The following is a 17,638-nucleotide window of genomic DNA, read 5'->3' on the forward strand; positions in this document are numbered from 1 at the left end:
TTATTCAATATTCTCCTTTGTACTAATCCTTGCTTGAGTTGTTTTTATTTATGCTCTTATGAGGTTAGGTTCCTGAAGATTGATTAGCATTTGACTTGGAGATAGAAAAGACAACTAGAAGGAATAGAGACAAAAAACAAAAAGAAGCAAGGAAAGACAAGAGAAGAATCTTCCAGTACTTCCATCACACCTCAAGTAGAAAACATGGAGAATCAAAGACCAGCTCCAACCAGAAAGACACTTGGAGACTATGCTATGCAACAAGGTCCAAGATATTTTTCTAGCATAACAATACCACCTACCACTAAAACTTTGGAGATGATGCCAGATTTCCTCAGCTTAATCAGTTCTCATCAATTCACTTAAATGGATAATGAAGATCCATATACTCATCTCTCTACATTCAATGAATTGATAGGAACCATGGGCTTTCAAGAAGGAGATCTTGAGCATGTATACATGTGTTTGTTTCCTTTTTCTTTGGCAGGTAAAGCAAAGGAATGGCTTAAGTCACATCCAAATCAGAGTTTGAATAGCTGGAAAGATATTGAGGAGAAATTCTTGAACATATTCTTTCCACCATCTCGCTACATCAAAGCCAAAGTTGATATTTAGACGTTTAGGCAAGGACTAGATGAGCCATTCTGTTAAGCTTGGGAGCGGTTCAATTCTTTATTGAGGAAATGCCCAAATCACGGATTTGAAGATATTGCTCAACTCAACATATTTTGTAACGGTCTGAGGCCTAATACCAAGATGATATTAGATGCAGTAGCAGGTGGAACAATGATGAGTGTCGATGCGGAGCAAGCAACAAGAATCATTGAGGCATTAGCATCCATAGATCATCAAGCTCAGCATAATAGGCAATCTGTTCAGAGGAAGGGAGTGCTTGATCTTAGTATTACAGATGCAATCTTAGTTCAAAATAAAATTCTGTCAGATTGAAGCACTAACGAAGCATATGTCTAAATTACCAGAGTAATTACAAGTTGTGCAATCTTCTCCCAGTCAACAACCCATGAGATGTGACTTCTGTGGATGCAATCATCCAAATGGTCATTGTTCGTATCAGAGCAGCTCACAAGGAGAAGTTCAATATGTGAGTAACCAAGGAAGACCAGGAAATTTCTCCAACAATAATAACTTCTCACAGGGGTGGAGAAATAATCAAAATCAGAATTTTGGATGGAAGCAAGATGTTGGTCCTTCAAACAGACAACCTCCTTATCAACAGCAACAACAACATTATCCTTCGGTGCATGACAGAACAACTAAACTGGAGGATACTCTAGAAAAGTTTATGCAAGCTTCTTTGACTAATCAGAAAAATACAAAAGCTTCAATCAAGAACCTTGAAACACAGGTTGGACAGTTGGCAAAACAATTATCAGATCAGCAGGCATGTCAATTTTCAGCCAACACACAAACTAATCCCAAGGAGCATTGTAAATCAACTACCACCAGAAGTGGTAAAATTGTGGGAAAAGGGATTGGAGACAACCTGGTTGTAGAGGAGAAGGTGTTGGAGGAAAAAGAGAGAGAGAAAGAAAAAAATGAGTGTGAGGGAGAGGAAGAACAAAATAAAAGAGAGTTTGTAAATAAAAGAGAAGAAAAAGAAGAAAAAAATAAAAGTGAGGAGAAAAAGAGGGAGATGGGTGAGAAACAGGTACCTCAGTTGAAGAGTGGTGGAGCTCTTGGTGCGGAATGGATGAAAGCTCCATGAAGTAGACATGATCCATGGAAGGGAGTGGAAACAAGTGTTTAAGGCTCTTGCTAAGCATTGGTTTGGACTAAGGTGTTTGAAGGTTTAGCTTAAGAGAAAGCTAAGGAAATGTGGCTAGAGGAGATGATTCAATCCTCTAGCAAAGGAGACTCTCAAATGCAATAGGGTGGAGTACTCTCAACACTATGCTTTTATTGCAAAATTCAAGAGTGATTACAAATGAGTGAAATTTTGGCTTTTATATGAAGCCATTTACACATGAGAAAGGAGAGCCATTAGATGGAGTGAGCCTTGATCTTGGCCCTTAGATCAAGCTTGGAGAAGGAGGTAACTTCCTAGCCTTTGGATGAAGGCTTGGAAAAGAAGACACTCCCTTAGCCCTTGGATGAAGGAGGCGCATGGGTGGAGTGTGGACTTGGCTCCATGGGATGCATGATCCATGAAGTCTAGGAAGGAGTGTTGACTTCCACTTAGTGCACCTTGGACTTTTGATAACTCATGGCCACCCCTCCTATTGGGCTTAGTCAAGCCCACTTTTAGTAATTCAACTACACATTATTTGACTTATTATTCTAGAAAGCAAGGCCTAAACAATGGGCTAATCTTATTGCTATTGCTCTTTGATACACCTCTTCAAATCTTCATATCTTCTTTGGCCAATGTGAAGAGTGTGAGAAGCCCATGTGGGTTTGGGCCATCTTGAATGAAGCCTAATTGGATCTTTTTGAGCATGCTCCTTGTTATTGGGCCTCTTGATGGGCTTGAGCTTGAAGGTGCATGTGGGCCATGTATTGGGCTTTAAGCATGATTTGGGCCTAGGCGTTCACCCAAGCTATAAGCCTTGTTAGGATCACATCAAAGAGTCTACCATACCCTCAAAATCCTTCCAAAAAAGATAAGGAAAGGCAGTTTGCAAGATTCATGGACATTTTCAAGCGACTGTAGATTAATATTCCTTTTGTGGAGGCTATGGAGCAAATGCCAACATATGCAAAATTCATGAAAGAGATCCTAACAAAAAAGATAAGATTTTTTGAAGAGACAGTGGAGCTTGAAGCAGGGTGCAGTGCTATAATTCCGAAATCATTACCTCAGAAATCATTACCTCAGAAATCCAAAGACCCTGGGAGCTTCACTATTCTAGTTACAATTGGAACATTGCTAATGGGAAAAGCATTGCTTGATTTAGGTGCCAGTATAAATTTGATGCCTTTGTCTATGCTACGGAGAATAGGGGATCTGGAAGTAAGGCATACACGGATGACATTACAGCTAGCTGACAGATCTATGAAGTATCCATATGGTATGGCAAAGGATGTCTTGGTTAAGGTTGACAGATTCATGTTTCCAGTTGATTTTGTAGTGATGGATATTGAGGAAGACACTGAAGTTCCTCTAATACTAGGAAGACCTTTTATGAAGATGGCCAAGGTCATTATTAACGTTGATGATGGCAAACTGAAGGTCAAGGTACAAGATGATGAAGTCAAATTTAATGTGTTTAAAGCAATGCAGCACCCGAAGGACAAGCAACAATGCTTCAAGATGCATGTGATAGATGAAATTTTTCTTTCATCCAGGAAGCAATTGACAAAGGCAAGCCCATTGAAAAAAGATTTGATTGGTGCTTATGATGATCTGAAGGATGATGAAGAAAAGAAAGTTGATGAATACTTAACACATCTGAATTCAGCAAAAGGAGTTGCATCAAATGAAATACAAATTGAGAATTTGCAACAAGAAAATAGAACTGAAAATCAGAAGTTGGAGCTAAAGGTATTACCTCCTCATTTAAAATATGTTTTTCTTGCAGATGGAGGTAACAAACCAGTGGTGATCAATAGTGCTTTAACGACTTCTGAAGAAGAAAAACTAATTTCAATTCTTAAAGCCAATGAGGGTGCAATAGGTTGGACTTTATCTGATCTTAAAGGAATTAGTCCATCCTATTGTATGCACAAAATTCACATGGAACAAGATTACAAGCCTATAGCACAGCCTTAGCGGCGATTGAATCCAACCATAAAAGAGGTGGTCAAGAAAGAAGTAATGAAATTACTTGATGCAGGTATGATCTATCCAATCTCTGATAGTGCCTGGGTCAGCCTGGTCCAGGTAGTTCCAAAAAAAGGAGGTATGACTGTTGTTTGTAATGATAAAAATGAATTAATTCCTACTAGAACAATCACAGGTTGGAGAATGTTCATAGATTATAGAAAATTAAATCAGGCCACTAGGAAAGATCATTTTTCTTTACCTTTCATGGATCAAATGCTAGAAAGGTTAGCAGGACAAGCTTTCTATTGTTTTCTGGATGGATATTTTGGTTACAATCAAATTGCAATAGATCCAGAAGACCAATAAAAAACTACTTTTACTTGTCCCTTTGGTGTGTTTGCTTACAGGAAAATGTCGTTTGGATTGTGTAATGCACCAGCAACCTTTCAACGATGCATGCTTGCAATCTTCTCTGACTTGGTGGAAAAATGCATAGAAGTCTTTATGGGCGACTTTTCTGTATTTGGTGCTTCATTTGATCAATGCCTGGAAAACTTAAACACCGTACTGAAGCGGTGTGTTGATACCAATCTGGTTTTGAACTAGGAAAAGTGCCATTTTATGGTAACTGAAGGTGTGGTGCTGGACCACAAAATCTTTACTAAAGGTATTGAAGTTGACAAAGCTAAAGTGGAGATCATTGAAAAGCTGCTGCCACCTAAAAATATGAAGGGTATCAAGAGTTTTCTAGGCCATGTTAGGTTCTACAGATGATTCATCAAAGATTTCTCCAGGATTGCCAAACCACTCAGCAATCTGCTCAACAAGGATACACCTTTCAATTTTGATGTCGAATGTTTGCATGCTTTTGAATTGTTAAAACAGAAATTGATTTCAGCTCTTGTGATAATGGCTCCTGATTGGAATTTAGGTTTTGAGTTAATGTGTGATGCAAGTGACTATGCCATAGGAGCAATTTTAGGACAGAGAAAATCCAAGGTTTTTCATGCTATATACTATGCTAGCAAAGTCCTTAATGAAGCTCAAATTAATTATGCAACAACTGAAAAGGAATTCCTAGCTATAGTTTATGCATTGGAAAAATTTAGAGCATATTTGATTGGTTCATCTGTCACTGTATATACTGATCATGCTGCAATTAAATATTTGTTAACCAAATCTGATTCAAAACGAAGACTAATTAGATGGATCTTATTGTTGCAGGAATTTGATTTGGTGATCAAGGATAAAAAGGGAAGTGAAAACTTTGTAGCTGATCATTTGTCCAGATTGGTGAATACTGAGGTGACCAACACTTAATCAGAGGTGCAGGAGGAGTTTCCTGATGAAAAATTGATGATGGTGCAAGAAAGGCCATGGTTTGATGACATGGCCAATTTTACAGTTGTAGGGGTCATACTTAAAGATTTTAATTGGCACTAGAAGAAGAAATTCCTGAGAAATGCATACCAATATGTGTGGGATGATCCTCATTTGTTTAAAATTGGAGCTGATCAACTGTTGAGAAGGTGTGTATCTAATGAAAAGGCAAATAGCTTTCTGTTGCACTGTCATAGTTTCCCATATGGAGGGCATTTTAATGGAGAGAGGACAGCTGCAAAAGTCCTCCAATCTGGATTTTACTGGCCTACCTTATTCAAAGACGCACAAAAATATGTGCAACACTGCAATAGCTATCAGAGAATAGGGGGAATCTCAAAAAGACATGAAAGGCCACTGAATATCATTTTAGAGTTTGAAGCCTTTGATTGTTGGGGAATCGATTTTATGGGACCACTGCCATCTTCTTTCTCAAATGAATACATTTTGGTGGCAGTTGATTATTGTAAGACCCGAGAAATTTAAATAATTAATTAAATAATTATTTAATAAATGCAGGTAATAGGAGCCTTTAAGACATTTAATGTGAAGTACTATGATGTGAAAAAGTACTAGCTCAAGTGGTTGAGAGTACTTAATTATGTGAGAGGACATGGGTTCAAATCCTCTGTATGCTAATTGTATGTTATTTTAACTTTTGTATTATTTTAATGTATATTTGAATGTGAAACGTGATAATGTAATCCTAAAATTATAGGAATTATCATGAAACATGATTGGTTGAATTGGTTATGCATTTGAATGGTGATTGAGGGGTTATGGGTTCAAACCTTGCTAAGAATGAATTTAACTTTATTTTTGGCAAATTTTCTTTTGGCATGCAAATTTTCTTTTGGCATGAATATGAAAGGCCAGAGAAAACCTTAGCTGCAAGAAGGACAACCTAGTGGGCTGGGAAGGCACCCAATAATAGTCTTTCAATGATCATTAACACCTAATTGAAAGCATTTTCGTTTTCCCTAACATTAACAAGCATTAAGGCTTAGTTAATGGTCTAATTAGTGTAGTTTTGGAGAAGAAAGAGAGGAAAACATGAAAGGGTAGTAGGAAAAACGAATTTGACAGTGGAAAAGAGAGTCTGAAGGTGAGTTTTCATGTGGAATTGTTAAGAGCATCAAGTGCATTGGGAGAAGGCTAAGGTGGGACTATTGGTGACACAAGAGAAGCCTTGATTCTTCAAATTGAGCAAGGATTAACAGGTTAGGGGAGCTGGAACCATACCTTTAATTTTGTATTGTTTGATTGCCTGGATTATATGATTATTGGGTGTTAATAATATGTCCAAATTGTATGAAAATTCATGTTTCTGGGATTTTTTCAGAAACCGCCTGGCGGGTAAAGAAATGCCGCCAGGCTACTCATCTGCGTTGTATTATTTCTAGGTTCCTAGAGAGGAACCGCCTGGCAGTAAGCTCCCGACCGCCAGGCGACGCATGGCTTTGTACCAAGTTTTTGGGTTTTCTAGATGAAGGGCCTGGCGGTGTTGATTGACACGCCAGGCAACGTAAGACTTTTGGTTCAATTTCGATGTTCCTTACGTTCTGGGAGGTTTCTGATCGGCGAGAAATCGCGTTCTAATCCTTAAGAATGATTAAACATCGTATTTCATTGGAAATTCATGGAATTGGGGTTTAATTGAGAAGAAAATTGCATGAAGGTTATCTTAGGGTTGAAGAATTGGGGATTTCGAAAACAACACTAATCTAAATGGAAAATGTTAATGAATTCGTGAATGGGAAGTGTTAGGGATGAACCATAATCCCAATAACTAGGATCGTATCCTATGGAGTCAGAAATTTATGGAAATCAGAGTTGTTGTGAAGGGGTAAGGTTCGTAGGTGCAAGAATCGCCTGGCGGCACCCCTTTGGCCGCCAGGCGCCATACCAGTGGTGTGTGGTGTTCTGATTCACGAAAAACGCTATTTTTCGTATTTTTGCGAAACAGGAACCGCCCGGCGGTAGTTTTGTACCGCCAGGCGCTAGGCTACTGATTATGGCGCTAGGCGCCACCAATTTTCCTAATCTGCGCAGTTTTCGTAAAACTACAATTGCCGATTCGTTAACCGTTCGATTGAGGTGAAATTTTGGAAGGTTTTTCACAACATGTTGTTTTTCACTTTGAACGGTGGAGATTTGAATTGGATGCCTGCAGAGGGAGATATACATCACTCATGATTGGGTGTTTGAATTCCCTAATAGTATGATTACTAATGGATGATTAAGTGTGCTTAAGTGTTGATATGGCCTTGATTGATGAATATATATATATATATATATATATATATATATATATATATAAACTTATATATGTGTGATTGATAAGTATGTTTATGGTAGTGCTTGTTGAAACATGTTGAATATATGAACCTATATATGTCAGCTCGAATGTATGATGTTATAAGTGTGTGAATAAAGCCACTATTGATGATATCACTATGATCGAGTGGTGCATGATCATGACGGGTTTTGGGAAAGTATGGGAACATTATAATCATACTTTAAAAGTAATGGAATGGCGAGGAGTCATGTTTATATGTGTTGTTTGTACTGTTACTTGTTATTTCCTAAAGTATAGGAATTATGTGCATGTGTTTGTGGTGTTGGCTTGAAAGACTAAGTCAAATAGGGGTCTGGGATGTGCTTGATGGTGGGACGCATGATGGGCAAGGAACTATTATGTTCTCGTCGGCTGCTATTGGGCGAGGAGTCCATAGTATGGTGATTGCGTTCGTGCCAAGGTCCGAGCGATGGAGGCTTGGATGCTTTACTACAGACGAGAAGTCTGTAGGGCAGGACTATGAGCAGGATAGGCTCATAGGGTTGGACCACGAATGGGTTAGTTTCGTGGGAGCACAGTGAAGTCCCAAGACCTAGTTCATGCATATGACTCACGAAGGACTTTGAGATCAGGGATGGGTAATTTGAAAATAATGAAATATTTTTAGTGGTGTTATTTTCATTGGGATGGAAGGCATATTTATTTTATGTTTATATGTCTATCTCTGCATAGCTCACCCTATATGTGTGTGTGTGTGGCGATGATCGGGTAATTTATTATCCGGGAGCAGATGATGTTTCAGGTGAGCCAGGAGCTGCATAGAAGCGAAGAGTGGGAACAAAGATCTTGGGATTGTTTATAAAACATTTTTAAATAACTTTCTGTAATTTCATTATGGTTTTGAACAATGAATTTGTAATAGGAGGATTTGAGTATATTATTAATACTTTATTTATTTATGTTGGAAATTAAATTTAAAGGATTTGAATTTTCCCGTATTTTTTGGGAAATGCTTTAATTAATAAATGATGTATTTATTTCTGCCTGTTTATTTTATTTTATTTTTATTTTATTTTAAGTAATATCCTACCGGGGTGTTACAATTATGTGACAAAATGGGTTGAAGCAGTAGCAGTTCCTAAGGCCATGCCAAAACCGTAATCAAATTCCTCAAGCAGAACATCTTTTGCAGGTTTGGTACTCTAAGAGTGTTGATTAGTGATGGTGGTTCACACTTTTGGAACATTATGGAGTGCGGCATAAAATTGAATCACCTTATCATCCACAGACCAATGGACAAGTAGAGGTGTCAAATAGGGAAATCAAGCGTATTCTAGAGAAGACAGTGGCATCTTCAAGAAAAGATTGGTCAATGAAGTTGGATGACGCACTCTAGGCCTACAGAACTGCTTATAAGTCTCCCACTAGTTTATCCCCATTCCAGCTGGTATATGGCAAGTCATGTCACTTACCGGTTGAATTGGAACACAAGGCATTCTGGGCCTTGAAATTCTTGAATTTTGATCCAAAGGCAGCAGGAGAAAAAAAGAAAATTACAGCTGCAAGAATTGGAAGAAATGAGACTCAGCGCTTATGAGTCCTCTATGCTCTACAAGGAAAAGATGAAAGCTTATCATGACAAGAAAATTCTTAAAAGAGAATTTTATCCTGGCCAATCAGTGCTATTATTCAACTCCAGGTTGAGATTATTCCCTGGAAAGCTAAAATCAAAGTGGTCAGGACCATTTCTTGTAAAAAATGTGAAACCCTATGGAGCCATTGAGTTAGAGGATCCTGAATCACAAAGAAGTTGGGTTGTAAATTGGCAAAGTTTGAAGCCCTACTTAGGTGGTGAGATTGATAGGCTCGCCACAATCATTCAACTTGATGAACCTTAATGAAACAGGCGTCAGGCTCGTGATGTTAAACAAGCGCTTCCTGGAAGGCAACCAAGTGTTTTAATTATGTTCTTGCACTTCAATTTCATCTTGTGTGATTAAATGTGTTTGTGTATGTAATTACGTGTTTGTGTTTATAGTTCTATTTTTGTGTGTAAAAAGGTGAGTTTTTAGCATCCAATCATCTCAATAAGGCAAACCATGCACTTTTGGTGTTTTCAAACAAAACTAGTGTTTTAAGCATGGGAATGAGTTTTGGTGCCATAATTGAGTTCATTGAATACTAAAAGTTACCTTGTTTTGGCCAAATTGTGAAATTTGAGTTTAAAAGCTTGATTTTGAGTTTGTTGATGTGAAACCTTTTGGAATGATAGAGAATTGATTGAAGTATGGTTTGATGTGTGTTTCTGAGTTATTTGAACTGAAAGGATCATGAATTGAGTGAGTGAAAGTTGAACAAAATATTGAAAAGTGTCAAAATCAAGGTTTTGTAAAACTGCACGAAATCTCGCCCAAGCTAAACATGTCTCGCCTGGGCGAGATATGCAGAACCTGAGCCAACCATTTTTGCTGATATACTCGCTTAAGCGAGTAGTGGCTCGCCTGAGCGAGAATGCCCGGTACCAAGACAATTTTGGGCGAAACAGTCTCGCCTGCGCAAGACTCTTTAAAGTTTCTTCCACGCGCATTTCACTTAAGCGAGACTATATCGCTTGAGCGAGAAATCGTGCTTAAGTGAGGGACAGGGACAGAACTCACTCACTTTTCTTTCCCCAAACCCTCGCTCACAACTCCCGCTCACATTCTCCCTTTCTCACTCTGGGCGCACCTTCATTCACTCATTTCTCTGCATTTTAACTCACAAATCTCTTCCTCCCTTTGCTAACTTCTCTCCAAAGGTAAGTTCTACTTCTTTTCTCTTCATTTTCACTATGCATAGTCATGTTTTTGTGCTCTTACTAACCCTAGGTAGTACCCATGCTCTGTTTTGATGTGTTTTTGTGTTTATACTGTAAGTTTTAGTGTGAATTAATGCTAAAACTAAATAATGTGGGTTGCCTATGGATGAATTGATTCAAAAAATTTCACAGTTTGAAAGTGCACTCAATGTGTTTGATGAAATGTCATGCTAAAATTGTTCTTGTTTGTTCTTGGTTGGCTAGTGAATGGATTATGGATACTGCTATTGCATTGTAATTAACTAACTTGTCAAGATATTGATGGGTTAATTTTAATCCTTGTAGGTCAATGGCTAGAACAAAGACAATATCTCGACTTCCCGCTATCGAATCCAACAAAGGGAAGAGGAGAAGATGTGCAAGTAGTCCCTCTCCTGAAAGGCCAAATAGCAATTTATTTTGAGACCCCCAAAGACAAGAACGGTATGAGAAGATAAAACACTGGGTCTTTATCAAAGAAAGAAAGGTGGTACTACTCCCAGACAAATATGATCCATTCTTTAATGGCCTTATCAGGAGGAACTGGATGAAGTTGGCTGACCCGCTTCCCAAATTTGATCCTGAGATTGTTAGAGAGTTTTACGCCAATGCATATTCTGAGGACAATCTTGGAGAAAAGAGGTCTAAAGTTAAGGGGAGATGGGTCAATTATGATCGAGCAACCATTAGTGAATTCCTTGGTAATCCACTACCACTAGAACCAGGGAAACGTTGTGATTTCATAAGAAAAAGAAGGAGTCAGGAACCTTATGATGAAAATGAAGTGGCACTCCTTATATGCACTGCCAACCAATCTTATCAAGTTGGGCCCACTGGAAATCCTCTCAGAAATCTAAGAGGGGATATGAAAACCTTAGCCCAAGTATGGACCACATTCTTACTTGCAAACATAGTACCCATTGGCCACGTGTCAGACTTGAATGTGCCTAGATGTCATCTCCTTTATTGCATAATGAGGGAAGATCTCACTGTTGACGTGACCACCATTATATCTGAAGAAATCCACAAATTTGTGAGATATGAAGTCAACACAAGGAATGAAAAAGCAAAAGGTGTTTTGGGTTTTCTGGCTTTAATCACAGCTCTTTGCCAAGATCAAGGGGTGAAGGTGGAGTTAACTGAAAAGATACGACCTTCAATCACCAAGAGATTCATTGAACATTTTTGTACCCACCCAGAGGACTTAGAGCATCCAGAAGAGCCCCAACTGGACCAACAAGCTGAAAACCAACCAGCAATGGAAGAACAACAAACAGGACCCACGCAACAACCTCAGCTCAACATGAACAATGAACTTCTTGAGCATATGAGATATCTAATGCAGATGGAGCACACCCACCAGCAAAATGCCTCCATTCATAAAGGACAACTCCACCTTCAAGAGTACCTCTATCACAATGTTTGCGGACCATACCCAGGCATGACTTCACCAAATTTCTTAACTTATCTACATTGGCCTGGGGACAGTCCTACTTTCCCAGGGGGAAGTGGACCAGCTGTAGGTGAGGGACCATCAGGAGCTGCGGACAGAGATGATTTTGCTGCTGACACAGATGGAGTGGATATTGAGGAGGAGATTGATTTTGGAGGAGATTGATTCACTACACCATTCCACCCTTCAGAACTCTATAAATACGATTTCATTGTTCTTTTTCTTTTAGTATTTTGCGGTATTTATGTAATTAGTACTATTTTGCTTTAGTTCTTTTGGTTAGAATGCTATATTATCTAGTTAATTAACTGTTTAACTTTACTTTTTGGCTTAGTATTTTGTGAATAACACTTAAAGACAACTAAAATTTTTGAGAATCATTTTGAAAATCTTTCTTGAGGAAATTGGTTAAAGAGAAATATGATTTTAGTAAGTATCATGAGTCTAGAACAACCGAGTGAAATGAACACAGAGGATAAAGAGGAAAATTTTGGTTGAGTTCATAATTAAACAGGATTAGGATATTTGTGATGGATAATTAGTCAAGACAATTAGTTATAACAACAAGTGAGATACCAAGGAAATAAACCAGAAAACCCAGTGAGGTGTGAATCCATAAACAGCTTGAGTGTTTCAATTGTTTGTTGAGAAGTTGATATTGCTTGAGTTTTCATTTGATAACATCACATTTGAAGCATGGAAAGGATTAAGGCAATTTTGTTGAATTTATAACTCAGTGCCAAATAGCCAACCTATAAATAATCATCCTTTGTTGATAGCCCATTTGAGCCTAATTATTTGAATTATGCACCTTAACCTTAACTTGAATTATTATCCTTTCCCTTTGCACACTTAGGGATATAGAGCATAGGTGCATTTTATTCAATTGTAAGGGTAATTGGTTGGTAGAATTGCACTCAAGGATGAAAATGGCTGAGTATCATAATTCACTCTTTAGTATTGTGTAGGAATGTATATATTTACTAAAAAAGAAAAAAAGAAAAAAAAGAAAAGAACAAAAAGAGATGAGAGTGAATTATGAATGAAAAAGAAACTTGGTGTATTGAGGTCTGAATTGTGAGGAATTGAGAGTGAAAATGAAATTGGGTTTGAATTGTAGTTATGCTCTATTTTCTAAGTTGTGCTTTTGTGATCTTGAAAAGCCATAATTCTTGAAAGCCTAGCCTCATTAAACCTTGAAAAGACCTTAAGATCCATGTTGATTGTGTGTTTGTGGTTGGATTGAAAATGACTGGCAATTTTGATTTGTTCAATTTCAGTGGAAAATGAGAGAAACACATGCCTGTGAGATTTAAGAGAATTTCCTTAGTTAGAATCATTTGTTCTTACAGTTGGTTTTCCTGAAAAATGTGCTGCACTCTTATCCTAATGATGTTTGACAATTGGATTCACCATTTGCTTCTAATTTTTGATTATGTAGTTTGGTATGCAAAAGTTGTCTGGTAAGGAAATGTGAAAGTGATTTCTCAATAACCAATTTCAGAGTTTTAGTTTTGAGTGGCTGTTACATCTTATTACTTTGCTTGAGGACAAGTAAGATGCTAGGTTGGGGGGAATTGATAAGTGCCAAAATTTAGTAAAGATTCATAGAAAAGTCTGGCATTTATGCTTTTAATTTGTGTTCATTTCAAATTAATTCTCCCTAAATCTAAGACAAATGAGTTTCAATCATATGCTTCCAAGTTTTGATTTAAAGAAATCATTTAATCCTATTTTGTGTATTTTTCAAGAAAGATTAAAGAGAACTCAAGAAGAGTGAAGGAGAAAGCAATAAATAGAGAAGAAAAGGAGGAAAGTGTGCAACAGGTCGCTCAAATCAAAGGTGTTTCGCTCAAGCCAAAACATGCTCGCCCAAGCTAAAGTCATCTCGCCTAAGAGAGATACTTGTCGCCTTTCTCGCTCAGGAGAGCTTGAGCTCGCCCAAGCGAGAGTTCGTGAAGAAGCCATCAGTGTTTTTTTGCAATTCTCGCGTAAGCAAGAATATGGTCGCCCAAGCGAGACCTTTCTTCAACCTGAAGAACTTTATCTCACCTAAGCGAGAATGAGTGGCTCAAGCGAACATTCGTGGAGTATAAATACTCCGTGAATCAGAAAGTGAAGGTAGCTGGGATTTTGGAGAAGAATACAGACCTGCTGGAGTTGCGACCAGGAGCATAACACAAATCATATTTTCTTCTTATTCTTCTTTAGTTTGTAGGTTTTGATGGCTTCCATGAGTGGCTAATTGATGAGTCATTATTTTCTTCTATTCCACTAGCCTTTGTGCACCCATTAGACAGTTGATTAGTGCTTAATTGTTCATCATTAGAGTGTTTTTCATCTGTTGGGCTTTATTGGGCCACTGTTCCGAATTTGGACTAATTTCACATTATTTGGCCTAATTTTTGTTTTTAATTATTTTTAGGTATTTGGGTGAAGCAAATTTTGGAGCTTGGACATTAATATTTAGTTGAAGAGAATTTCCACATCATTGCCACATCATTTCCATGTCATTTCCACGTCAGCAAAGTCAATGGGTCAACATTTGAGGCCCATAGTGGCATTTTTGTAAATCTGAGTGGCAGAGTGGCAGTTTTGTAATTATGAGTGGCAAGGGTGATATGACCACGAATTAGGTCTACATGAAAGGGGCCAGCCGCTCCTTCTTCTTCTCCACTCTTAAAAAAAACCTCCATTTTTGTTGTTTTAAAGCTTTGGAAGGTGACCCATGGTGGCACACACGAATTTTTCACGTTTTGCATTGGTTTTTCACGTTTTATGAGTCTTGGACAGCACATTGAAGTTGTATTAACGTTTTCTACCGTTTGGGTAACTTTATATTGAAGCATTTTCGTTTTTTTGGTGGCTGTTTTTGTTGTTCTTCTCTTATCCCTTGCCCATTTCGTTTGCTGCACCATTTTAAGCTTTCAATATCAATTTGAAGTCATTTGAACGGTTGAATTGCAATTTCTGTTTCAGATTCGAAGTGGGTGATTGTTCATTTTCCATGTCTAGCTAAGTTTTTCGTATTGGTTCCTTGAAGAAACTGATTTGAAACCATGAGGTTGATGTTTTGCAGTGCACTCCAATTCCTAATTTCTCTTCATCCTATTCAATTTCGTAGCTTTGAATGAAATGGAATTTGTGATGCTTAATCATGAGTTTATGTTTTCCACAATTTCAGAATCCTTGTCATGCTTAGTGAGTTCGGGTTTTGGCCACAGTTGCTTAATCTGTGTGTGAGTGTGTGAAATTGAAAGAAGGATGTGTGCTATGCTTAATGGCATAATGAAGCTGTGTTAATTTTCGCATAGTTGATTAATTCGGATTTCATGACAGTAAATTGGATAAGAGACTTGATTTAGTAACCTGTGATTGGTTGATTTTCAGTGGAATCAAGGGACCAGTACGTTTTGAATTGTGTGTTTAATTCAGTTTTGATTAGAATTTAGCAAACTTGTGTGAATCTGCCAAACCCCCCCCCCTGTGTTTTATTATTGTGTTCATCTGGAAAATTCGCTTTGAATGAAAATATTGGTCGTTGGGAGACGACTTGGTTCACTTTCATGTACTGCATTTAATATGTTTTAATTTGGTGGGGTACGACCTCTATCAAATTTGGCGCCGTTGCCGGGGACCAATCGTTTCGGTCGAAGTAAAATTTCCAGTGTGTTTGTGTTTTGTGTTTTGGTGTGTGTAGTTTAAGTGTGGTTGAGTTGGTATATGTTCATTGTGATGTTAATGTTGTGTTAAGTTCAGTGCCTGTTTCCATTCCTGTGTGTTTCTGTGTAGTGTAGTGAATAGTGTCGCGGCGCGCATGAATAGTGTCATTTGTAGTAGTGAATAGTGTTTGAATAGTGTCCGAATCTGGCATTTAACTTCTAGATTTTTGTTTAGGTAGCTACGGAGCTTGTTTTGACTTGAAAATTTTTCCCCCCACTTCTAAAACGTTGAACTTGATAGGAAAAATAGCTAGAGCAGTTGGTATGGTCTGAGTTAAGAGATTCAAAAAATTTTTGGACTGATTTTTAGTGAAACTTCAAAGGACCATAACTTTTGCTCTGGTTATTAGAATCACTATTATTTTATATGGATTTGGGGTAGAATTTGATTTCCCACCTTGTTATAACCCGCTTTGCCGGTTTGCAAACTCAGAATCTCCAGAAAATGCCATTTTCTACATTTCAGCAATGTTTTTTGTGATTTTTCTTCATTTTTCTTACTTTTGAAAAATTGTTAAAAATACTTGTGCTTTGAGTTTTGATCTGATTTTTTTTGTGCTTCTGTTTGACAACTCAAAGGAATATCTTACCAATTTTCAAGTCATTTGGAGGTCGTTTGAGTATACTTGTAGTTATACCCTTTGTTACGCCAATATCACTACAATTAATGCTTTTTGGTGCATGACTAGGGGAAACCCAAGTGAATTACAACCATTTGACCCTAAGATTGATAGGACATTCCATAGACGAAGTAGGCATCCTAGGAATCCATCTTTGCATGCTGAATATTCAGTGACATTTCCTGATTCTTCTGATTCTCATCACATTCCTGACACTCCTCATTCTTTGCATTCTGAGCATACTGTATATTCTGAGCATTTTCATACTGATAACATGGCTCAACCTCCTCCACCTCATGAGAGAACCATGAGTGAGCTCACTGCACCAGAGTTCACTTATGATAGTTTATGCATACAATACCCTGAGGAGGAGGTTCCATATGTGCTGAAAACTGGTTTGATACACTTGTTGCCAAAGTTTCATGGTCTTGCAGGTGAGGACCCGTGCAAACACTTGAAGCAGTTTCATGTCGTCTGTTCCACCATGAAGCCTGCAGATGTACAAGAGGACCATGTATACTTGAAGGCTTTCCCTCATTCTTTGGAGGGTAATGCGAAAGACTGGCTGTACTACCTAGCACCCAGGTCCATCACAAGTTGGGATGACCTGAAGAGATTGTTCCTTGCCAAGTTCTTTCCTGCTTCAAGGACAACAGCCATACGGAAGGAGATTTCTGGCATCAAGCAGCAATCTGGGGAGACCCTTTATGAGTATTGGGAGAGGTTCAAGAATCTCTGTTCAAGCTGTCCACACCATCAGATTTCTGAACATCTCCTCCTGCAGTATTTTTATGAAGGCTTGCACCACATGGATCGAAATATGATTGATGCCGCAAGTGGTGGTGCCCTTGGTAACATAACCCCAGCTGCAGCCAGACAATTAATAGAGAACATGGCTTCAAATTGTCAACAATTTGGCACAAGGAGTGATGTCATAGTTGTTAGAGGTGTTCATGATGTAGGAGCAGCCGAGTACACGAAGAAGTTGGAGAGTAAGATTGATGCTCTTACCACACTGGTCAACCAACTTGCTTCCAATCAGAGAGCTCCAGCTGCAAGAGTTTGTGGCCTTTGTACATCTGTTGATCACTTTACAGACTCTTGCCCAACATTGCAACAACAGGCTTCTTCTTCTACACCAGTGGATACCCCTCAGGCCTATGCAACAAATATTTTCAACAACAATAGGCCCCAACAGTAACAACAAAACCACCATGATTTGTCAACCAACAGATATAATCCAGGATGGAGGAATCACCCTAATTTGAGATGGGGAAACCAGGGTAACCAGCAGCCCCAACAATTTCAAAATGTGCAACCACCTCCACAACAAAGAGTTGCACCTGCACCACAAGCTGCTCCTGTTCCACCTGTACCCACACCAGCTCCTGCTGCAGCACCTGCACCTTCTTCTTCTACTTCATTAGAGGAGTTAGTCAGGATGATGACCCTTCAAAATATGCAATTTCAGCAGGAGACTAGGGCCTCAATCCAGAGTTTGACAAATCAAATAGGGCAGATGGCCACTCAACTAAACCAGGCACAAGCTCATAATTCTGACAAGCTTCCATCACAGACGGTGGAAAATCCAAGGAATGTGAGTG

The 17,638-nt window shown here is 38.4% G+C and overlaps 1 protein-coding gene and 2 non-coding genes across 3 annotated transcripts; 1 reads left to right on the forward strand and 2 right to left on the reverse strand.

Moving 5' to 3' along the window:
• Positions 1-594: 594 nt before the first annotated feature.
• LOC114195725 lies at positions 595-701 on the reverse strand. Its single transcript, XR_003606558.1, has one exon. It is a non-coding gene; the product is annotated as a small nucleolar RNA R71 (small nucleolar RNA).
• A 55-nt stretch (positions 702-756) lies between these two features.
• On the forward strand, positions 757-3,730 carry LOC114195018. Its single transcript, XM_028085418.1, has 3 exons — positions 757-921; positions 1,076-1,522; positions 2,672-3,730. Exons 1-3 carry the CDS (start codon positions 757-759, stop codon positions 3,728-3,730), a joined length of 1,671 nt encoding a protein of 556 aa, XP_027941219.1.
• A 12,958-nt stretch (positions 3,731-16,688) lies between these two features.
• LOC114195722 lies at positions 16,689-16,797 on the reverse strand. Its single transcript, XR_003606555.1, has one exon. It is a non-coding gene; the product is annotated as a small nucleolar RNA R71 (small nucleolar RNA).
• Between the last annotated feature and the right edge of the window lie 841 nt (positions 16,798-17,638).

Source organism: Vigna unguiculata, chromosome 8, assembly GCF_004118075.2.
Source record: "Vigna unguiculata cultivar IT97K-499-35 chromosome 8, ASM411807v1, whole genome shotgun sequence".
Taxonomy (NCBI): domain Eukaryota; kingdom Viridiplantae; phylum Streptophyta; class Magnoliopsida; order Fabales; family Fabaceae; genus Vigna; species Vigna unguiculata.

What these genes read in the sequence shown, in the direction of transcription:
- LOC114195018 (XM_028085418.1), top strand. Translation starts at nt 757, where the DNA reads ATGATATTAGATGCAGTAGCAGGTGGAACAATGATGAGTGTCGATGCG. An exon ending in GTATTACAGATGCAATCTTA is followed by an intron (nt 922 to 1,075) that starts GTTCAAAATAAA and finishes TGTTCGTATCAG; the next exon opens with AGCAGCTCACAAGGAGAAGT. An exon ending in ACCTGGTTGTAGAGGAGAAG is followed by an intron (nt 1,523 to 2,671) that starts GTGTTGGAGGAA and finishes AAGCGACTGTAG; the next exon opens with ATTAATATTCCTTTTGTGGA.